Source organism: Eubalaena glacialis, chromosome 1 (assembly GCF_028564815.1).
Source record: "Eubalaena glacialis isolate mEubGla1 chromosome 1, mEubGla1.1.hap2.+ XY, whole genome shotgun sequence".
NCBI classification, from domain to species: Eukaryota; Metazoa; Chordata; class Mammalia; order Artiodactyla; family Balaenidae; genus Eubalaena; species Eubalaena glacialis.
In genome coordinates, this window is record NC_083716.1 from 19,464,761 (window position 1) to 19,489,887 (window position 25,127).

The following is a 25,127-nucleotide window of genomic DNA, read 5'->3' on the forward strand; positions in this document are numbered from 1 at the left end:
AACTGCTGCAAGCAGGGCCGCCACCACAGGGCCGGGGTTACTGTTAAACCACCTCCTAACTGGTCTTCCACTTCTGCTCTGTAGCCTCCTCCCAAGTGTATTCTCCCCGAGGCGATGAGGAATGATGACTCCAAAATGCAAAATCTATCATATTCTCACTGCACCTTCTTGCTTGAACATTTCGTTCACTTCCCCTTTGCTTCACCCAGTAAATACCCACCTTTCCTTTCAACCCCAGCAGCCACATCCTAACCAAGGAGAGCCTCTGATTCGTTACAGGCAGTGGTCCCCAACCTTTTTGGCACCAGGGACTGGTTTCGTGGACGACAATTTTTCCATGGACGGGGAGGGATGGGGGGGGCGGCGGGGGATGGCTCAGGCGGTAACGCCAGTGACGGGGAGTGATGGGGAGCGGCAGGTGAAGCTTTGCTCGCCTGCTGCTGTGCAGCCCGGTTCCTAACCGGAGGTTAGGGGACCCCTGGTTACCGGCACTAACAGCTCCATCTCCTTAGCACTTCACACTCACACTCGGGTACTCATTTAAGGAATTATTCGATTAGCCTGTTTTTCATTAGACCATGAGCTCTACGCGATCAAGAGTCATTTTAGCTTTGACTCACAACTGCAGCCCCAGTGCTAGGTGCTCCACGAACACTGGTCAGTACAAGAATGGAGACTGGTAGGAGAGGGTGGAGTGAATAACAAGTACACACCTGCCTCCCAGCATGCTTGGGTCTCTGTCTGGGCTTTGAACTGAACATAAGTGGGTTTGCTATTTCTGTCTCCTATGGATTGTTTATACTGGGGGCTGCGTTCTGGGGACGCCTGGGGCTCCATCTGGCCCACAGACATGTTTTGTTCTATACAGTTTCTAAAACGTGGGAAATTTCATACAGATACCTGCATCTGGACTTTGGTCTTGCTCTAAGAAGTGGGAAATCTGACAACACAGGGCAGCTGTGCCTGAATGGCAGCCACAGAATGGAGCTGAGCAGTGGCTGCCCCAACAGACAGGTACCTCCTCCTTGGTCCACCACGGTCCCAGCTCTCCACCTCGGCTTCAATCATGCTGTCTGGTCTGTGTCAGCTGCCTGGCTTCCCTTCTCTAGGCACCTGGCTCTGTAAACCCTGATGCCCCTTCCAGGAAAGTGGGGGAGCGCTTCTTTTCCAAGACTCCCTATTCAGTGACTTGACTTCTTTTTTTTACCTCTGGTCTCATGGTCAGGGCTGGGCCTCATGTCTGGCTGTGGCCACCCAGAAACACTGAGCAGTGCACACACTGGCTTCCCCAGCACTGGGCACTCTCTCCAGAATCTCCCAGGGTTTCCCGTGAGCACAAGCTTGTTAAAGTCCTACAGCAGCCTTGTGATCACACCCATTTCACAAACAAGAAAACTGAGGCTGAGAAGAACAGAGTGTGACTTGGTTCTCAGAAGCCAGGCCTCTACCTCCAGAGTCTGGGTTCAGTCATTCATTCCTTCAACAAATACTTATTGAATGCCCACTCTGGGCCAAGCCCTAATCTAGGAGCTGGGGGCAGGGCAGTGAGCACAGCAGACAAAAATTCCTGCCCTCATGGAGGTTACATGGGGGATGGGGGTAGGGGAGGGTTGGGAGGGAGAACAGACTCTAAATAAAATAAATAAAGACATTAGGGGATAGGTCAGAAGGAGACAGATGCCACCGAGAAAAAGAAAGCAGGGAAGGAAAAGAAGTGGGTTGGGATGTTGTGATTTTATGTGGTAGCCAGGAATAAACTTTGGAGACTGTGACAGTGAGTAGGGAGCCACATGGACTTTGGTGGGGGAGGGGCTCCCAGGCAGGGGAACACGTGCAAAGGCCCTGTGGTGGGAGGTGTCTGGTATATCATAAGAAAGGCAGGGACCCTGTCCTCAGCCCTGCTGCCTTCATTCCCCAAGTTTAGTCGCTGCCTGTTCTCGGACTCCTGGGGCAACCCTGTGGGTTCTAGGTTGTTCTCAAGATTGTGATGAGATCAGTGAGGAAAACTCTTTGTTCTGCTGTTATTCCAACAAATGGTATAGGGCTGCCTGGCTCCAAACCCACAGAAACAATCTGTTGGGGACCCCAACAAGTCCCTACTGACCCTGCTCTAGGGCTATTAGAGGCAGAACCTACTAGAAGGACAGAATTGTGGGGGAATCCCACGGGGCCTTTCTGGGAAGCTTTTTTTTGCAGCAGGGGCTCTTGGGATGACCCACAGCGTGCGTCACCATGAATGAGCAATGTTGTGCAAACCAGTGAAAGCAGGGTGGGTACAATAGGAGAAGTTACCAAAGAAGAGTCTCAGAAGTGTGGGTAGGAGGGCAACGGGGCAGCTCCGCCCCTTTGCCATGGGGGACAGAGGGTTGCAGACTGGTGGTACGTATACGAGGCCTTGAGGCCCTGCTAACTCTTGCTCTCTTTCCTTCTTTTCTCAAGGTACTGACCCATCACCAGCCCCTTGGACACCTCCGAGCATAGACACTCTTCTTAAAAACATCCACTGGTTCACAGGTCCTCTGGATCCAGCTCAAGTACACACAAGAGGTCCTTCATGGGCCCACCCCACCCACTTCCCTAATCTTGTCTCCTGTGCTTCCCCTGCTCTGCCAGGGGAAGTTGTGGCAGACTTTGAGATGGGCAAAAAAGACTGCTGGGAGTCCTTCCAGTGTAAGGCTGGGCATTTGTCTAGCACCCTTCCAGGGTACCTGATTCTATCGGAGTCTGCACCTTTCATTAGCTTGAACTGAGCTATTTCACAACTTTGTAAATTGCCGAAATAGGATAATAGTACAAATGATTCTTGTTCATAGAGATGCGAAGGAACTTTATCTGCTGGAGATGCCACTGGTTCCCACAGAAGAGGCCAGTTTCACATCTATTAGCAAATTCATCTCAGCATTACTGACTGCCTCTATATGCCTGCTCTTTGGATTCTCCTCTGAACAGCCTTTTACATCTTACTGGTTCCCTCATTAATTAATGAGTTAAACAATACCTTTGACAGGTATTCATTTTATGTTTGTATGAGAGCCATGATTTTACTTCTTAAAAACATTACCCTTTAATATGCCCTAAAGATGCAGCCACGTTGAGTATCTCCAGGTTCTTCAAAACAGTCTTCCCTGTTATGAAGAACCTGGAGTATCACTCGGCCGTAAAAAAGAACGAAATAACGCCATTTGCAACAACATAGATAGACCTGGAGGGAATTATGTTTAGTGAAATAAGTCAGACAGAGAAAGACAAGTACTGTATGTTATCACTTATATGTGGAATCTAAAAAATAAAACAAATGAATGAATATAACAAAACAGAAAAGAACTCACAGATACAGAGAACAAAAGAGTAGTTACCAGTGGGGACTGGGAAGGTGGGAAGGGCAAGATAGGGGTAGGGGATTAAGGGGTATAAACTGCTATGTATAATATAAGTAAGCAACAAGGATATATTGTAAAGCACGGGGAATACAGCCAATATTTTATAATAACTTTAAATGGAGTGTAATCTATAAAATAGCAAATCACTACATTGTAAACCTGAAACTAATATATTATAAATCAGCAATTAAAAAAGTCTTCCTTTCTCACTTTTGCCCTTGCTGCTTCCCAAATTGCTTTTTTCCCCACTTTCGATGTCCAGCTCAAATGTCACCTCCTCTGTGCAGCTTTCCTTCTCTCCTGTGCAGAGCTGACTGTCCACTCGACTCCAGCAGGGGCCCCACTGTATGTAAATTATTTTCGTAGGTTGGCTTCCACCACTAGAACTTAATCTCTGCCATAACATGACTACTTCCTACTCATCTTTGAACCCCTGTGCCTAGCACACCCCCCGGCAATGCATGTAGGAATAAAGTCGTGGCCAAAGCACGGCCCTTCAGTGTTCATGGAGTTGAGACCTGGGATTCTTATTTGGACTTAGTCACTGTCAACAGCTCCTGGGTCAGACTAGAAAATATGCATGCAGGATTTTTTAACTGGATTCTTTATGCAGGCCACCCCCACCTCCTCGCCAACCTCCACCATCCCACTCCTACTTAAGTGCAGGCGGCTCTGGCAAGAAGGAAGTGCACGCCAAACTAGAGTATAAACCTGGTACCCAGAGTCCTCCTTGTGACCCACTGTGTGAACTGAAGTCGTGCAGCACGCTGTGAGCCCTGGATGAAGCACTTGGATGAAATGTGCCAGCCAGCTGCTGAGCATTTTTATTCCAGTGGAAGGAAAACACTGTGGACTGGGTCTAGAGAAATACATCAAGCCCTGGGTGCCCAGTATCACTGAATGGGTGGTGGCTGCTTCTCCTTTACCACCTCTCATCAAAGCCCCAACACTGGTAGACGCTTTTGGCAGGAGAGAGGATGGAGCAAACCAAAGGTCTAATCTCCCCCGGCACAGTCTGTGGGTGCAAATACCTCAGGGCCGTTCCACTCTAGACAAACAGAAAAAATAGAAGGACTTTGCATCACGTCCCTGCCTAATTTCTAGTAAAGGTAGCAGGGTGCTGTGGGATTTGGAGCCAGATCACATTCCAGCTCCACCATTTCCTGACTGTGTGTCCTTGGGCAACTAACTTAAACTCTCTGTGCCTCGGTTTCCTCATCTATAGCAATGCTAGTATTATTACTAGTATTACCTCATAGGCGTGCCGTGAGAATTAAATTGAGATAAAGTGTTTAGCACAGTGCCTGGTACAGAGTAAACATTCAGTAAACGTTTCATTCACTGAAACGTTCATCACCATTCTATTAATAGTATTCTCCCGTGGGACCTGCCTCTCCTTACCTGGCGGAAGGGATTACATCATTACCTCATTCTCTGCCATTCTGCTTTCTTTCCTATCAGCTCCTTCTTGGTCTCTATCAAGTCTCTTGGTTCTGGTTTTCTCACTCTGCTTCGACTTGGTGCCCTTCGGTTCCAGCCCGTCTTCCCTGCCCGAGTCGTCAGCGGGGGGGTGTCTGCCTTCCCGCAGCCTGGCCTCATTTTTCCTCCTGGACCTCCCAGGGACATCCTGCTGCTGCTTCAGGTACCTGTCCAATTTGCCCTTGGACTCTTTGCGGTAGTAGCCGTCTTCTCGGCTTTTGTATCCCGACGCGGAGTGGAGCGGGTTGGGGGACCCAGACCTCGGGTGCCTTTCTCGGTAGCCCCTCCCTCCTTCCAGTCGCTCATCTAACTCGGCCTTGTCCAGCTGCCGGGGGTACTGTTTGCGGTCATGCGCCCACGTGTCCGTCCTCTCCCTCTTGTCCTCCCCGTTCTCCCTCCAGGGGACCGGGCCTCGCTCTTCCTCCCTCCTGGCGTAGGGAGAGTGCTCCCACGAGTCCCGGCCGTTGCCCCAGTCGGCCCGAGAGGGGCCCAGGGGGCTGTGAGAAGAGCTGCAGGAGGTGAAGCTCGGAGTGTGGGACCTCGGGGACAATGACCGGCTCACCGGACTTCGAGATCTCGGCCTTTCTGGGCCGTATCTGTGAGGGAGCAAAGGGGCCGTTTTAGAATCTGCACCTCCCTCAGCCTCCATCCCCAGATACACCCCGTCTCTGCAACAGACATACTGTGCACGTGACCCCACCTGGCCACACACGCTTCACCACAACCGCGCAGAGCGCACAGAGAGGTCCAGGAGCAAGCTCGCCCTCCCTCCAGGCTTCTGGGAGGGTTTTCCCTGAGCACGGTCCTGGGGGCTTTCTGCCCCTTTATTCATTCTGCTCCTAGGAACTGGGATGAAAACTTGGGCTGTTTTGGCTCACCCCAGCTCTCTTCCTCTTGGAAATGAGCTACGCTCAGGGAGCAGGAGACTCTCCTGGGGGTGGGGTGGCTGTGGGCCAGGTTGCCCTGGTTCAGCCTGGTGGGCAAGACTGCCTAACCCCGGGGTTCAATCAGCCGACCTCTTGACTATGAGACTGAAGCCGCCCCTCCACCTGGCCTCTACCGAAATAAAGGCCACCTCTTGGGCTCCATTTTCCTAGGAAGGCATTTTGGGGTTGGAAGAATCCTTAGAGCTCTGACCTGCTCATGTATCAGACGAAGAAACAGAAACCCAGAAAGAGACCCCAGCCTGTATAGCGTTCAGAGCAAGACCTCTTGGTCACTTGTCCCCCGACTCTACCACAGAACTGCAGGGTCACGGTGTGGCTTCACACGTCTTTTAAAAACCCAAACAACCATAATATTAAAAACAAACAAATGAACAAAAATCCCAAACCTGAACAGCTACGTACAAAGATACACACACACACACACACACACACACACAAAGGTTGTTATTAAGCAGGTCAACTGAGTCATCCACCTGACATTCTAAAAGGACAGGCAACTTTCATTTGGTTCCCAAATACAGGAAAATCACACAGTCCTCACTGACCAGGGGACAAGAGACATGGCTCACTGGGACCAGCCTTGACCTCCATTGGGGAAGCGGCCTGGGCTGGGCCCTCTGCAGCGAGGTGAGTGCCATCTGCGGCAGCCCTGGGTAAGAACCACAGAATGTGCCGGCCAGGTGCCGCTCCTGCTGTTTTCCACAGTGGCCTCTGCAGGGACTGTCTCCATAGGTCAGTGACAGTGGTGAACTTGTAGCCTGGGCTTGGCAGGGTCACAACTTCAGCTGGGAGAAATGAGTTGGAAATGTGACTGCACTCGATGTTCAGAGTAAATGACTGGTCAGGTCATGGATGTTTCTACACCTACATTCAGCTCAAGAAAAATCAAGGGCTGGCTCTAAACAGAAGACACCCACACCACACACCACACACACACCCACACCACACATATACACCCACACATGTACCACATACACATACCACACACGCACAACACAACACACACCAAACACATACAATACAAAATGCAACCACACACCAAACACACACAACACACACACCACACACACCAAACACAACACACCACACACCAAACACACACCACACATACACTCACACCACACACATACACCCACACATGTACCACATACACCATAGACACACTACAACACAACACACAACACACAACACAACCACACAATACACATACCACACACACACAAAACACAACACACACAGTACAACACAACACACACCAAACACACATAACACACACACACACACCACACACACCACACACACAATACAACCACACAACACACCAAACACACACCACACACACACACAAAACACACCACACACCACACACACACCCACACCACACATATACACCCACACATGTACCACATACACATACCACACACGCACAACACAACACACACCAAACACATACAACACAAAATGCAACCACACAACAAACACACACAACACACACACACATACCACACACACCAAACACAACACACCACACACCAAACACACACCACACATACACTCACACCACACACATACACCCACACATGTACCACATACACCATAGACACACTACAACACAACACACAACACACAACACAACCACACAATACACATACCACACACACACAAAACACAACACACACAGTACAACAACACAACACACACCAAACACACATAACACACACACACACACCACACACACAATACAACCACACAACACACCAAACACACACCACACACACACACAAAACACACCACACACAATACAGCCAAACAACACACACCAAACACACACACAGAACACACCACACACACATACAACACACCACACACAATACAACCACACAACACACAATACACATACCACACACACACAAAACACAACACACACAGTACAACCACACAACACACACCAAACACACACACAGAACACACCACACACACATACAACACACCACAAACACAATACAACCACACAACACACAATACAAACACATACCACACACACAAAAAACACAACACAGTACAACCACACAACACACACCATACACACAACACAACACACACACATACAACACACCACACACACAATACAACCACAACACACACCAAACACACAGGCACAACACACACAACACACAGACACACTTTCAGGCTGTTTTAAGAGAGTGTACATTTGCCCCTGAGAGCCATATATCAGCAGATCCCCTCCTATACTCCTTGACAACAATGGAGGAGCAGCTGAGGGGAAGCTTAGCATCTTGAACTTTTCTGAGGTTTAACCTGAGCACTGGACTGGACTGATGTGTTCCATCAGGCACGTGGAAATAGAGGGCCCAGAGAGGCTGATGGACAGGGCAGAGGCAAGGGCAGAGCAGAGTGACTGAAATACCCCTAAGAAAGAGAAAGGGCAGAATGTTCCAATGACCCAGAATCTGCCCTGAGACCTAAGACCGGGCCTCACCTGTCTGCTTCCCGGAACATGTCCCTCTCCCTCTGGGAATGGATGTCCTGGATGATGGCAGCCACGGTTTTCCCAGGTTTCTAGGCAAAGTCAGAGGGGTCACCATCAGACCAGAGACGGCCTTGCAAACACCAGAAGGAAGCAGCTAGGACTTGGGTTCATTGCCCTGTCCACCAAAGGGGGGAAAGTGCCTTTTTAGGGGAAGAAAAAGTTTAATCCAGAGGATGAGGAGTATGAGAATAATGCTGAATGGTGGTGGGGCTGAGTGGTCCAGGGCACGTGGCATCCACTGAGCTGGGAAGGAAGGAGCCTGAGGCTCACCATCCACACGCTGGGAAAAAGCAGCATTTGTTAATACCCACCTCCCACCTCCTTCCGAATAAAAGAAAATATCTAAAATGTGAAAGGAAGGAAGGGAAAGAGGGCGGGAGGGAGGCAGGCATTATAACTTGGAAAGAGACTTGAAGATCACTAATATGCAGCCTCCACATTTTACACCTGAGGAAACTGAGACCCAGAGAGGTCACTGAGGCAGAGTTCTGCCTGGCACAGCTCCAGTCACCAGCCACATTGTGTTCTAGGGTGACTCCTGGGGTTGTGCTGTGTTAAGGAACACATTCAAGGTCACAGAGATCATTAGAAAATCAGGACTTGACAACAGGCATTTTAACTCCAAGGTCCTTTCTATGCCCCATGCTTCCTGCAACTCCTGACTTCAGTGCGGGTCTCTGCAGGGGTCATTTGGTGCTCCACGTAAATCTGCAAGGTGGGCAGTGCAGGCTGTGAGCCAGGTTTCACAGCTGAGGATGCCAGGCACCCAAAGGCTCTGCCCTTCCCAGAAGTTACTACGGAATGACTGTGCCAGGACAGGACCAAGCCAGCTCCCAAATCCCAACCAAAGCCCTTTCCTAAACCCAGAATGGCCAAACATTAACAAAACAATAAAAAATAAATGATTAAAATAAGAAATTCATGAGCACAGAAGAAAGGATGGAAGCATTTTCCAAAAGACTACACAAAATTCATCCATTCAATTAAAATGTATGGAACAGGCTGAATTTATGGTACGTGAATTATCTCTCAATAATACTGATGTTAAAAAAAGACCTAAAAACCCTCAGTCTATGATGTCAACTTTTGACAAAGAATTTTATTAAGAAACTTAATCAACTGCTCTTTTTAGCCTCAATTTTTTTCCTATGTACTTAACAAAGGATCATGAAATCTTAGAGCTATACAAATGTTAGGTATCATCAAATATCTCATTTTATAGGTGTGAAACCCAGGACCAGAGATATGAATTGAGATCTGTGATTAGCTGGGACTAGAATTCTGTGAGTCCTCTGAGCGCGCAGCTGCTTATCTGTGTTATTGTTAAGATTGAAGCTTGGGCTGGGAAAACAGTTCAGGAGAGAATAAAGGAGGAGCTGCCTGTGGTTTCAGGGGAGACGTCAGAGCTCGGACTTAGGGAAAGGATGTAAAATGTTCAAGCCAGGGAGGGATCTCTTGTCAACTCGAAATGCAAGAGGAGAGAACATCAAAGAGAAGGAAGTGACCGCTACCCTTGTGGTCGTGAAGAAGGAGGAGGTCAAGAAGGCAGTCAATCCCCGTTCAAGAAAAGGCCCAGGAACTGAGCACTGGTCAGGATACCCACCTGAAAGGAGCCTCACACTTTTGGCAAATGGTCCCTTTCATCTGACTGTAGCTATAAAGGTTGACCCTCTGTAAGCATATGGAAGTGTCACCTACAAGTAACCAGATCACCCAAGCCCTGCCTGTCAACTAGCACCTGAGCTGCTTAAACTGGACCAGAACCAGAGACCGAAGGCCAAGCAAGAAAAGAGCTGGGGCTGTGGGCCTGGGCGGAGAAGAAGGCTACTGCCCAGGATGCTTCCTTCCACCCCACCCGAGACCATCTGTCCTCCTGCCAGCGTTGTTGGTCACCACCTGTGGGTAGAACGAGAAGGTTCACGTGGAGGTGATTCCACTGAGTGGGTTTTCCTCCTGCCTCCCCACCTTGGGCCACAAGGTGGAAGTTGCCTACTGCACCATCATGGGAGAGGCCCGCCTGGGATGGCTGGTCCCCAGGAGACCCACTGCAGCACTGCCTCCATGCCAGCCAGCTTGGGAAAGCCGGCGGGAGCCATCAGGATCAAGTGCAGGGACATGTGATGAGATCTCCTGGCACCAGGGAGGCCACATCCCAAGTCCCAAATCTGTCCTCACCCTGCCAAGCTGGAATAGGCGAAGGCTAAAGAATGTGCCCCCAAACCGGGTACAATATACCATGGCAACTTTTCAGGACACACAAATTCCCTGAGGGGGTTGGATCAGGGACTTTCTGTGGCAAAAAGGAGTCCCCAACGTCCCCAACACTTTTCTTCTGCTCTCTGGCATCTCAAATCCTCGTGATTGTTCCTTCCGGTCCAGATCCAGGAGAGTCTGGGGTGAGAGCAGGGGGCCTGGTCAGGGAGCAGCTGAGGTTTTGCCGGTTACCCAGGGGTAGCATGGGTGGTGGGGTTGAGACCTGCAGGGACGGGCAGGTCAGGCCAATGTCAGAGCCAGAGGTGTTCTAGGAGCTCATGGTGCCTTCTGCACCTCCATCACCACAGACAGCAGCCCCTCGGGCCCTTCCCCTCTGGGTGCCCCCTGATGAGGGCAGAGCAGCCAATCAAGCACCACAGATGGAAACATCCTCTAGTGGCCCAATGTGGTCCCCCGGGGGTCAAAGAGATGCATCCAGAGTTCTATGGGGGCTAGAAGAGCCTCTTCTGGGCTTAACTATTTCCTTACCCCTTATTTTCCCAATCACAGAACAGCCTCCTGGGGCCACTGTCAGCCCAGTGCCCCCTGAAGTTCCTTCTGTTCAGGTCGCACGGCCCCGGTGAGGCAGGGAATGGGGTTATTGATCGCAGCCGTTAGCGGCACAGGGCCCCGCATGGAATGAGCGCTCCACGATGACTGGCTGGAGAGATAGAGGGATGGGCTGACGAGAAAGGACATGACAATCTGCAAATACTATACGCTGGGGCTGGCGGTCACAGGCACTATGACCCCCCTCTGAGGACCAGAGGTCAGTTTCTCTCTTTTAAGTGGTAATTCCAAATTGTTGGCACTCTCTGGCCCAAACACCCTGCCAGCTGCCATCTGAGAAGGAGTCAGAAGTGGCCAAAGACTTTCAAATAACAGAGTCAACTTTTCACTCTAAGAAAATCCTCTCAATCTTCCTCTTCAGGCCTGGCCTCGTTATCCTGTGGTTAAAGGTATAAAGGAGGCAGGTACAATAAAGTAATCGCTACAGGGGAATGGAAACGGAAGAGAACAGAGTAGGTCTGCGATGATGTTTGGAGGTACCTTTTTATTGCAGAACATTTCAAACACACACAAAAGTAGACAGAATGGTAGATTGAACCCCCCCCCAGGTAAATCCATTTCCACTGTCAACAAGCCCCCAGGGGACCATCCACAGTGCTCTTGGTCAACACATCTTGCTACTTTAGGACAAGGGTGAGCTTCCAAGCCCCATACAGTCCCAGGGAAGTGTGCCCCCAGAGGGAGGCAGATGCTGGGCCAGCATAAAAGAAGCTGCAAGAGAGCTTCGTGCCTTCGGACCCCTCCGTGGCTGTTTTACATGTCTCCAGAGTCCCAGGAAGATGCTGAAACCTTCCAGATGAGCCCTGAACTTGTCAGAGCCAGATCCTGTCCCAGCAGCCCTGACTGTTTCTGACATGAGTGTGCTTTCCAGGCTCTACATCTCTTCTCACCCGACTGCTGCCCAGAAACCCCCTCTCTGTTTCGTTAAGTTGCCTCATCCTTCAAGGCCCTACTCAGGAATCTCTCCCTTCTTTACACAAGCAAGTCACACTGCCTTTTGCCACTGAACTTCTAGGAGCTCCGTACGTATGCACTCAGGTTGAAATCACAAGAATTGTTTATCTCCCCAGTTTAACTCCGCCAGCCCCAGCGTATAGTATTTGCAGATTGTCATGATCTTTCTCGTCAGCCCATCCCTCCATCTCTCCAGCCAGTCATCATGGAGCGCTCATTCCATGCGGGGCTCTGTGCCACTAACGGCTGTGATCAATAACCCCATTCCCTGCCTCACCGGGGCCGTGCGACCTGAACAGAAGGAACTTCAGGGGGCGCTGGGCTGACAGTGGCCCCAGGAGGCTGTTCTGTGATTGGGAAAATAATCACAAGTGAGACAGCAAACTTTCCCCAAGTGAGGACCATTCTCATATTCACTGTAGCTCTCGGCACCACATCTTACATGGAAAAGACCCTCAATCATCATTTGCTGATTTATTCTTCCTAACCAAGAGCATCATGGACCACTCACAAGACTGCTTCCCAGGGCCAGGGACCATCTCTGTGGCTAGGAGGCTGGCAATTTACCAGTGGCTCTGAAACCAGGCCCGCTGTCCCCAAACCACCTGGGAGCTTCAGTCCCACCCCAATCCACTAAATGAGAACATCTGGGCAAGAGGACTTGCAAACTCCCCTGACAGTTCTCTGATGGAGTGACTGGAACACCCAGGTTTAAACTATTCCAAGTTCCCTTCTGCCGGTAAGACACTGTGACTCTGGGGAAGTCTCTATAGAATAACCAATCTTGTCACGCAGGTCTGCAGGCAGGAAAACACTCACTTTTTATTGTTCCTTCAGATTTTCTTTCTCATTCATTTCACACATTTGTTGGACACCTATTATGTGAAAGTTTCTGCCCCAAACGCCCTGACGAATAAAATCTCTGCCACAAAGAGTGAGACAAGATTATTGGCATGAGGAAATATTCAAGAGAGGAGAGGAGAAAATGCCTTAAAATCTCTCCTTCTTCTCCCTCCACTTTGCCTGGTGAGCAAAAGGTAAAGTTACAGGACAGAGACCCATCAAAATTTCCCCCACCTCTGCAAGCCCTGGCGGGACCCCATGTGATAGCCCTTTGGCCCAGAGACACATGTGGATACAGTGACACATGTGCATACAGTGCTTTGCTGTCTGCCTCCCCAGGAACCATCCTCTCTTCTGCAGCCTGCTCCCAGGACGTAGCAGGTGACACAGGGCTGGCCAGTCACAGCACGGCCCCAGAGACTGGCTCAGGGAAGAGCACATGTCCAAAGCTAGCCTGATTGGAATGACTCTTGGGACTTCTGTGGGAGCTACTAGGAAAAACTCTGGCTTTCTCTTGGTGGAGGAAATGGGAGGCTGAGGAGCCAAAGCTGCTGGAATCACTGAAGCCATCACGCCACCTAGAGGAGAGAGCCGGGGGCTGTCAGGGGCCATCGCAGGGAGACCCCAATGACAAAGCCAAGCGAACAGAAAGCAGAGTGGAGAGAAACCAAGTCCTAATGATAGCATTTGGGCCCTGAATCCAGCCATGCCTGCAGCCAGGGCTACTCCTTGGTCTTTTCAGTTACATGAGTGAAAAAATTCCTTTTTTTACTTTAGCCATTATGCTAAAGTTCTAGCTGATTCAGGTCAACATAGGGACCACAATGCACATATTTCTATGCAGTGGAAACATGCCTTGAGATGCCCTCACATAGAGGCAGTGTGACTGCTTGGGAAGCAGAAAATCCTTACTAAAGGTCAGGAACAGTGTTTTCTAGCCGCTCAAAGTGTGCTCTGAGGACCAGAAGCTTCAGCATCTCCTGGGAGCTTGTGAGAAACGCAGAATCACCACCCCGCCTCAGACCTACTGAATCCGAAATGTTAACGAGATCCATAAGTGATTTGTATGCACATTGAAGTTTGATAAGCTCTATTAGAATACCATCTCTGATGCTTACTGACTGGATGACTGTAAGCAAATTACCTGATTTCTCTGTTTTTCACATGGACAATAGAGATTATAAAAACACAATACAGAGATGCAAATACAGTGCAAAACCAAAACAGTCCTAGGTTTTAATCATGGCTCTTCCAGTAACTATGATCTTGGGCAAGTTACTGAACTTCTATGAGGCTCAGTTTCCTCATCTGTAAAACTGAGATAATAATACCTGTCTGACAGGACTGACGCCAGGATCGCAGTAGATAATGTATTAAAGTGCTTGGCACATTACTTGACCCAGGACTCAATTAAAGGTACATATTCTTGTTATTATTGTTGTACTATTTTAATTACTGTTATTATCCACCCTACACACCCCACAGGGGAGGGTGATTGTGAGCCTCAAAGAGACCATGTATGAAAAAAAAAATGCTTAAAATCAAAGAACACAAGGTATAGTCCTACTGATCTGGAAACTGAGGTTCACAGAGGTTAAGCAATTTGCCCAAGGTCATCAAAGAGGGAAGGCGTAGAGGCTAGGCTGGCGCTACCACTCTGCAATCTAGTGTAGGTCACATGGCTGTTGATGGTTCTATGTTTATGTGTTCTGCCTCCCCAGACTTGCTACCTCCAAATCCGTGGGGCCTGGCCCAGTTCCCACCCACAGTGAGCACTCACTGAACATTTGCTGAATGCAAACTTTGACCATCTGACCTCTTTAACCCCCAGTTTTTGCACCACCCCAAAGAACCTCTCTTGATAAGGGACTACAAACGCCTTGGTACTTTAAGAAGCAGAGTACTGCAGTTAATCCTAATTAGAACCTTATGACAACATCTCATTTGGAGACCAAAGCTCCCCTGGGAATTCACTGCAGTAATTCAATTCTAAGCCCCCAGGGCAGAATCCAGGAGAACAAGAACTTTGGGTACAGAATGGGGTGGGATCGTTGACTTGTCTGAGAAAAGCAACAGGCTTTCGTGAGTTGGAAAAAAAGTGCCAGGTTCTGCCTGAAGCAGAACTGTTGGCAAAGGAACTTCAGAAGCAATAATGCAAGCAAAGCAGAATCAGGACTTTGACAACTGGTTGACATATTACCTATCTACATATGTAGACTTGTCAGAATGCTAGTCCTACCCAGAAACAACCACTGAGCCTTTGTCTTCTGACTTGAACCTTGAAGGCAGATTAAGGGCTGTGAGCTTTGAACAAAATGGACCCTAATTAAATATGGAATGAGCTGAAGTCAACTGGAAAATCCCATTAAATAGGACAGTAGAAAGCACAAAATAAGAAGTTAGATTTAACCACAAATATGGCATTAAATACAATAAATCCAAACGGACTAATGGCTCCAGCCAAGAGAACTCCTGCAAACCAATATGAAGATACAATCAAAAAGAAAAGCATGGGCAAATGGCTTAAAAAGAAATTTCCCACTGGAGAAGACCTAGATGGAATAACCAACAAACACATGAAAAACTGCTCAACCTCAATTAATATAGAAAATAAAAAATAAAATCATAATAAACCATTACACTCTCCCCAGAGAGGCAAAAATTAAAAAGTTGGACAAGACTAAGTGTTAGCAAGAAGGTGAGCTATTGAAAACTCTCAGACACTACTAGTAGGAATGCTATCATCTAGTACAGTTGAGGGTAAGCATGCCTTGTGATCCAGCAATTCTACTTCTAGTTATGTACATTTCCCTGGTTATACGCACATGTACATGGGTACTGGGATGACATGTTTGAAAATGTTCATAGTAGCAGTGTCTCTAATACCCTAAAACTGGAACCCAAATGTCCATCAACAGTGGAATGGCTAAACAAATTTATAGTCATACAATGGAAATTTATATAACAATGAAAATAAAGACGCACCCAACATAGATGGCATAACGTCGAATGAAAGAACACAGTATGATTCCATTCACATAAAGTTCAAAAATAGGTAAAACTAAACTATAATGTTAAAAAAGGCATAGAGAGGGGGTAGAATAATAAGGAAAAGCAAGGAAATGGTTATCTCAGGGTCAGGAGAGCGGAGAGGGAGGGGTTGAGCACAAGAAGGGACTTACAAAGTCTTCTTGGTGCTGTCCGTGTCCTATTTCTTGACTTTGGTGGTGGTTTTGTGGGATTTATGGGAGTTCACCCATTATTACTTTTTCAACTGTGCAATACAAAATTAGTCACTTTTCTGTCTGTATGTTATACTTCACGATAAAACAAAAAAGAAAGAAAAAAAGAAGAGAATGGTAGAGCAAGCTGAAACAAAAACAAAAGCCCTGTTCGGAATTACCTCAATTCAATCCTGAGTTCGGACAATGGCCAACTCAGTCATGTGCTGCTTAGAAGGCTTTCTATGGGGCTTAAGACAATAAACATAGAGAGGATGGAGGAGAGAATAAAAGATCAAAGGGGCGACAGATGAAGAAAAAGTTACTGAAGACCTGTCTGGGTTTCATTCAGGGGTTTATGCTTGGAACTCTCACCTCTGAAAAGCAACCATCTTTCCCTTCTTTCTTCATCTTTCAAAACTTCTCTTAAAATCCTCCTTGGGTCCCAGGTAGGTAGTCATCTTGCCCCAAGCACCCCTTTGCATCTTGTACTTACCTCAATGAGCACTTTTCTTGCCATGTTATAATGGGTTTGCCTTTCCATGTGATATCCTCAAAGGCAGTGGGTAATTTTTGGATCTTTTCCTGTGCTCTCCTTCCCACCAGCACTTAGGCCAGTGGCTGACAAGGAGGAGACACTTAGCTGTTGCTTGTTGAATGACTGAATGAAGGAGGGAATGCTTTACCTTCAGCTGCAATTCCTTGTATCTCTTGGACATCCGAATGAGCAACTTCTCACCATTGATCATCGCAGATTTTTCTTGGTAATACTGGACCATGGCCTGGGCAGCCTCTGTGTAAGCCATCTCTAAAAAGGCCTAAGAAAGAAAGGAAGGACAGACATTGGACTTGACTTGAATGGTCTTAAAGAAAATTCTGTTCAAGGTATGACTCCATGTATATGAAGTTCAAGAATTAGGCAAAACAAACTGATGGTGGTAAAAGTTAGAGCTGAGCTTCCCTCGGGCTTGGGGGTGGGATATTGACTGGGAAGGGAAATGAGGAAACCTTCTGGAGTTCTGGAAATGTTCTATATCTTGACCCGCATAGCAAATACATAGATGTGCACGTGTAAAAAATTAATGGAGTACACTTAAGACTAGTGCATTTTAGAGTATGTGTTTTATACCTCAATAAAAAGGAAAAAATTCAGTACAAGGAAGAGCTTTCTTTGATCCCATCTGTTCAAAGAGACATTTATTAACTTCAGCAAAAGAGCTCATTATAAGATGGCCCCTCTCCTGATCCCCATGGTTACCAAACATTATTCTTAATTACATATGTCCATCCTGGGCTACATCATGCCACAGGAGTCCCTCTGGATGGGAGGGTCCATTAACCCACAGTTCCCCCGAGGGAAGGGAGTGGGGGGGAGTGAGTCTGCTGCACAAGTGACCTTGGGCTTATCCCTGAAAAACTTGCTATTCGGTGGTGGCGATGACAGGAGACAGACACAAGCCCTGGGTATCTGAGCTCTCAATTTCTTTGCAAAGAAAGAAATACACTAAAAAACTCGGGGGCTCCCCAGGCTTGAAGGAAGGCCATGTCTTTGTGAGCTGGAGAGAGGAGACCCTCAGTTACGTTTCCACAGCACCTCTCCTCTTTAACTTTTCTGATAAAAACCCTTACATAGAAACGGGTTTTCCACTCAATCGGTGCCTACAGGGAGTTTCTAAATAGCCTGTTTTGACTGACCTGTCAGTTGACCCCAGGAGCTGCTGTGGCAGATTCATCACTGTTATTGTCTTAGATTTGTTGGATTTGTACTATACTGACGCTGCACTGATCTGGTCCCTCAGTGTTGAAAAGGAAACATGGCCTGTGGCAAGGGAGCCCTTGCTGTGGGCCCTCATCTCCCATTTCCTTGAACTGCACGGGCTTAACAAGCTCATCCTCCCTCCTTCCCTCACATCTGCTTTTGAATTTCAGACATGCCTTTCTCCGTGCTGTCACAGTCTTTGGCAGAAGCATGGGAAACCAAAAAGTCAGGGTTCTTTTACTCTAAGATCAGGAAAAAGACAAGGTTGCCCACTCTCACTGCTATTATTCAACATAGTTTTGGAAGACCTAGCCACAGCAATCAGAGAAGAAAAAGAAATAAAAGGAATCCAAACCAGAAAAGAAGAAGTAAAACAGTCACTATTTGCAGATGACATGATACTATACATAGAGAATCCTAAAGATGCTACCAGAAAACTACTAGAGCTAATCAATGAATTTGGTAAAGTAGCAGGATACAAAATTAATGCACAGAAGTCTCTTGCATTCCCATATACTAATGATGAAAAATCTGAAAGAGAAATTAAGGAAACACTCCCATTTACCATTGCAACAAAAAGAATAAAATACCTAGGAATAAACCTACATAAGGAGACAAAAGTCCTGTATGCAGAAAACTATAAGACACTGATGAAAGAAATTAAAGACCATACAAACAGATGGAGAGATATACCATGTTCTTGGATTGAAAGAATCAATATTGTGAAAATGACTATACTACCCAAAGCAATCTACAGACTCAATGCAATCCCTATCAAACTACCAATGGCATTTTTCACAGAACTAGAACAAAAAATTTCACAATTTGTATGGAAACACAAAAGACCCTGAATAGCCAAAGAAAAAGAAAAGAGAAAGAGAAAGAAAAACGGAGCAGGAGAAATCAGGTTCCCGGGCTTCAGACTATACTACAAAGCTACAGTAATCAAGATAGTATGGTACTAGCACAAAAATAGAAATATAGATCAATGGAACAGGATAGAAAGCCCAGAGATAAACCCACACACATATGGTCACCTTATCTTTGATAAAGGAGGCAAGAATATACAATGGAGAAAAGACAGCCTCTTCAATAAGTGGTGCTGGGAAAACTGGACAGCTACATGTAAAAGAATGAAATTAGAACACTCCCTAACACCATACACAAAAATAAACTAAAAATGGATTAAAGACCAAAATGTAAAGCCAGACACTATAAAACTCTTAGAGGCAAACATAGGCAGAACACTCTATGACATAAATCACAGCAAGATCCTTTTTGGCCCACCTCCTAGAGAAATGGAAATAAAAACAAAAATAAATAAATGGGACCTAATGAAACTTAAAAGGTTTTGCACAGCAAAGGAAACCATAAACAAGACCAAAAGACAACCCTCAGAATGGGAGAAAATATTATGCAAACGAAGCAACTGACAAAGGATTAATCTCCCAAATATACAAGCAGCTCATGCAGCTCAATATCAAAAAAAAAAAAACAGTCCAATCCAAAAATGGGCAGAAGACCTAAATAGACATTTCTCCAAAGACGATATACAGATTGCCAACAAACACATTAAAGAATGCTCAACATCATTAATCATTAGAGAAATGCAAATCAAAACTACAATGAGGTATCACCTCACACCGGTCAGAATGGCCATCATCAAAAAGTCTACAAACAATAAATGCTGGAGGGGGTGTGGAGTAAAGGGAACCCTCCTGCACTGTTGGTGGTAATGTAAATTGATACAGCCACTGTGGAGAACAGTATGGAGGTTCCTTAAAAAACTAAAAATAGAACTACCATACAACCCAGCAATCCCACTACTGGGCATATACCCTGAGAAAACCATAATTCAAAAAAGAGTAATGTACCACAATGTTCATTGCAGCTCTATTTACAATAGCCAGGACATGGAAGCAACCTAAGTGTCCATCGACAGATGAATGGATAAAGAAGATGTGGCACATATATACAATGGAATATTACTCAGCCATAAAAAGAAACGAAATTGAGTTATTTGTAGTGAGGTGAATGGACCTAGAGTCTGTCATACAGAGAGAAGTAAGTCAGGAAGAGAAAAACAAATACTGCATGCTAACACATATATATGGAATCTAAAAAAAAAAAAAAAGGTTCTGACGAACCTAGGGGCTGGACAGGAATAAAGACACAGATGTAGAGAATGGACTTGAGGACATGGGGAGGGGGAAGGGTAAGCTGGGACGAAGTGAGAGAGTGGCATGGACATGTATACACTACTAAATGTAAAACAGATAGCTAGTGGGAAGCAGCCGAATAGCACAGGGAGATCAGCTCGGTGCTTTGTGACCACCTAGAGGGGTCGGATAGGGAGGGTGGGAGGGAGACTCAAGAGGGAGGGGATATGGGGATATATGTATATGTATAGCTGATTCACTTTGTTATACAGCAGAAACTAACACAACATTGTAAAGCAATTATACTCCAATAAAGATGTTAAAAAAAAAAAGTCAGGGTTCTTTCAAATTCCGCCACTCAGCTAAGTGCCTCTTTCTTTTTTTAAAAATTCTTAAATTTTTTATTTTTATACAATTTTTAAAGGTTACTTTCCATTTACAGTTATTACAAAATATTGGCTATATTTCCCGTGTTGTACAATACATCCTTGAGCCTATCGTACACCCAGTAGTTTGTACCTCCCACTTGCCCATCCCTATATTGCCCCTTCCCCCACCCCACTTGTAACCACTAGTTTTTTCTCTATATCTGTGAGTCTGCTTCTTTTATGTTATATTCATTAGTTTGTTGTATACTTTAGATTCCACAATATAAGTGGTATCATACAGTATTTATCTTTCTCTGTCTGACTCTAAGTGCCTGTTTCTTCATGCAAACATTTTAGCACCTCGAGCTCTCACCGGTCACATGGGAATAAAACGAATTCAGTGAATCTCACTGCATTCATGTTGCAAGCTGAATTTTGGAAATTTGCCCAAAATAGAATTCTGAGAAGGAGGAATGAAGAGACTAAATGAGTAGTCTAAGGCCAGGTTGACAGAGGAAGACCACTGATGATCCAAGGTGGCTTTGAGTCTCCAAAATTCATGCCTTAATTAAGAAAAGAATTCTCCTATGCCTGTTCCTCTGATTCCTAAAGTTAAAATATTTATTAAAAATAAAAGACTAAATATTCTTACTTCTGACCAGTCACTGTATAAACTACCCCCTTTGACTTTAGAAATGAAGACAAACATATTAACCCCCAAAGACTCAGTCAATCCTCATAGGTTAAGGGTTCTTAGTTCCGTAGATTCACCAGGCGTCCATTAATTCCCACCTATTCTTCTGCTCTGAGAACCAAGAGCCTCAGTTGCTAACACCAAGGATCAGTGAAAATAACCTGTTCCCCGTCAGTTGTTGGCTGGCTCAAAAATCCACGCCCTCAAGAGATGAGAAACTTAGAAAGTAAAAAAGACAGTAGTATTAGCTCAGGGGGTGGGTAACACGGTGAAAAGACTCAAGTCCATGGATTTCTGTTTTAGGGACCTGCTAGCTTTTCTGTGATAATGAGTACCTCATTCCAAAGCACATCCTCACCTCTAGGTAACTCACAAAGGCCTGGATCCATCACAAGAAGGGTAAGGTGAAACAGGAGGAAACAAAACACCACCATCAATGAAAACCTCTGTGCTGTACCAGCTAGAGGCCAGCTGTGTACTACCCCTTTATGTTATGAACAGCTGCTTTTTAAAAAAATTATGTAGTTCCCCTCCACCAATGTGTGGTCTATCTGGTACATACCAGTGTGAAAGTGCCCAGACCTACCTGATTAGTAGACTTCATGAGGATGTAATTAGTGACCTTTCCAAAGGGCAGCCCCAGGTTAATGACGTCATTCTCGGTGCAGCTTCCCTCCGGCAGATTGCAGATGTGTACCACGCGGCCAGCACCCGTTTTCCGCTGCGCAAACTAACGGGAACAGAGAGCAGTGGTTTGGTCTTCAAAAGACATTTCCTTCTTGCCCTCTATCTATTCCAGATGCTCCTACTGGCTATGTTCCCCCAAATAATGATCAAAAAACTATAATTTACAAAATGAATGCAGAAAAATAATCCATTTGCAGAGAGATATAAAACATTGATTTTATGCCATCTCTTTACAAAAAAGATTCGTAACAATTTTAACGAGAAATCACATCCAGGGCTGTCGAAGAGATAAGGAAATGGGCATATCCATATGTTGCTGGTGGGAGGTTGTGTATCTACAATCTTCTGAGAAGATACTTTAGCATATTGAATAAAACTTAAAATATATATAGCACAGGATCCTGCCATCCCACTTTTGGAAATCTAGCCTACAGAAATAAATACACCAATATGTAAATACTTATGTACAAGGAGATTTATTGCAGTTAATTTATTATAATAAATTTATAATTTATTGCAAAAATTTTTGGAAACAGCCTGAATGTCCAAGAATAGGATAATGATTGAGTAATTGATGGTTCACACCTACAATGGAAAACTATGTAGCCACTGAAAGAAGGTGGTAAATGAGCTGATCAGGAAAAAATTTTTAAGATAAAGTAAAAAGCAGGTTGCCAAGTACAGGTGTAATATGATGATATTCTTGTAAAACAAAGCAAAAACCCAAAAATATATAAGAAAAAGATGAAGCAAATGTAAAATTTTGATAATTATTAGAATTGGGGGATGAGTACACAGGGGTTAATTACACTTGTCTCTACTGTTCTGTATGTTTGAAATTTTTCACAATGAAAACATTTTAAGGGATATCAGCACAGACACAGAAAGGTATGGGACAATACATATCAACCTATCAGTACTGGTTATCTTCAAAGAGCAGAACTGGAAGGGAGTAAGGGGGAGATGTTTAACCTATTTCTTATATGTCTCATATTGTTTGACTTATAATTTTTAAAAAACCCAATAAAGAAAAAAGAGCATAGAAAGGATTTGTGAACTTAATACATATACATAGACATTCACAGCGACAACCTTTGGTTTAGGGCAGTGGCTTCCAAAATTTTGTTAGCCTTGAAATCCTTCTTCAAACAAAAGCTTGCCCACCAGCCCAACATATTCAACAAATAAAGAGGTGCTGCTCTAGACAAACCTTGCGATCCAACACCCTGCCGCCATCCCCCATCCAGCAGTCCCAAAGGCATCTCTAAGGAACACAGTTTAGAAACGAAGACCCGGGCCTAATCAAAGCTCCTGGAGGGAGGAAGTGTGTCTGTTTGGTCTGTGCAAACCTTAATCAGACTGGAGTCTCCAGGAGGTTCAAGAATTAGTAGCCATAAGCCAAACCAATGTGGAAGAGAAGGATGCAATTTTCTAAACCCGTACTAATAGCATAGCCCACATTTGCATAATCACCATCTTCTTTCTATGATAAAGTGAACTTCAACATCTAATTACATTAGATGTGGGTCCTACTCTACTATAGTAATACAGTGGGAAAGTCTGAGGTCTCATCCCTAACAAGGGCTAATACTTGGGTGATTCTACCATGAAAAGCCCTTGTTTGTCTCATCTGGGCTGAGGACAATAAGAGTCAATAAGAATTTCCTTGGACGGTTCAGCCCTGAATTGGAGAAACCCAAGTGCCCCTTTCAGACCTCCCTCTCTGCAGTGTCCAGAGGTCAATCACTTTCCCAAAGGGAAACAGTCTTCGGTGTGTGGCCCAGGCAGCTCCCAGAGCATGCCCACACCTCCCTAAAGTGCAAACGGTGCTCTCCATAAGCTGGGAGACTTTGAGTATGAGCCTGGCTAAGGAGGACCGAGCCCTTCTCCAGGGAAGACAGGAGGAGGGCTAAGAGGCAGGATCTTTGCCTCTCATTAGGGTGAGGGGCCACACAAAAATGCAGACCCAACTGAGCCCTCGGGCTGGGCAAAGTGGCCAGTCCTCTGAGTTTATCAACAGGAGGGCTGAGGCTGGGTGCTCTGCTGGCTCCTCTTAGCCAGGCACGTTTCTGCCCATGTGACTCTGCTGTGGCCGGCCCGGGCTCATGTGTGCTTGGACAACAGAGCAGACACGCAGGGCAGTTCTGGACCGATCCTGCTCCTTGCCTGTCCCGTTGCCTAGTGACTGGGCACGAGGGCCAGCGCCTCTCTCATTGTCTCCTCCAGACTGAAAGAGCAACTCAAGAGGCTTTTATCCAAGCGTAAGTGTAGCAACTACTGCTGAGAGCAGAGCATGCCTCCCGAGGAATAAATACCCTCACCACTGCTGGTCACCAAAGAACGATATGAAGTCACACTGCGGACAAGTTAGAAAGGCGCTAAAATGAGTGAGTCTCAATTAAGATTTTCATTTAAATTTAAAAAGTACATTGCAGCAACATGGATGGACCTAGAGGATTGTGACACTAAGTGAAGTAAGTCAGAGAAAGACAAATATCATATGATATCACTTATATGTGCAATCTAAAAAAAAATGATACAAATGAACTTATTTACAAAACAGAAATAGACTCACAGACATAGAAAACAAATTTATGGTGACCAAAGGGGAAAGGGGGGAGGGGGATAAATTAGGAGTTTGGGATTAACAGATACACACTACTATATATATAAAACAAATAAACAACAAGGACCTACTCTATGGCAGAGGGAACTATATTCAATATCTTGTAATAACCTATAATGGAAAAGAATCTGAACAAGAATAGACATACATATGTATAACTGAATCATTTTGCTGTACACCTGAAACTAATACAACATGTAAATCAACTCTACTTCAATAGAAAGTTGTTTGTTTTGAAAAACTAAAAAAAAAAAGTATCTATTTACATAGAAAAAAAAGTACATTTCATTGGCTCTATTTCCTCCCAAGATTTTAATCAGCAATAGAAATTGGATTTTATTGACACCCTTGTCGTCACTTAAAATACTCATGAGATTTTTAGTAATCTTCCAATTAATCATATTAATCTGGAGTTTCTCCACTGGTGAACTGCAGATGGGTTACAGGTATGCCAAGATACTGGCCCCTTGGGGCAAAGCACCTCCAGTGGCCACAAGCAGCTTCTTCACTTTAACCAGTTCCCTTCAGTGTATCATTTTCTAAGGGACCCATGAAATGAAAATCTTGCCCATCAAAAATCTGTGTTGTGTCTGGTGTCAGGGCATGTGAGAAATCTTAACCAGTTAGAAACATTTT

General features: G+C 45.7%; 1 protein-coding gene across 1 annotated transcript in view; it reads right to left on the reverse strand.

The window, feature by feature from the left end:
• RBM20 (RNA binding motif protein 20) overlaps positions 1-25,127 on the reverse strand; it is a 203,174-nt gene that overhangs the window by 22,867 nt on the left and 155,180 nt on the right. The window contains exons 6-9 of the mRNA XM_061193420.1: positions 21,765-21,899; positions 16,885-17,016; positions 8,307-8,386; positions 4,807-5,455 (exon numbers count right to left, since the gene is read on the reverse strand). Coding sequence (XP_061049403.1) covers positions 4,807-5,455; positions 8,307-8,386; positions 16,885-17,016; positions 21,765-21,899 — 996 coding nt within the window. The remainder of the gene's footprint in view (positions 1-4,806; positions 5,456-8,306; positions 8,387-16,884; positions 17,017-21,764; positions 21,900-25,127) is intronic.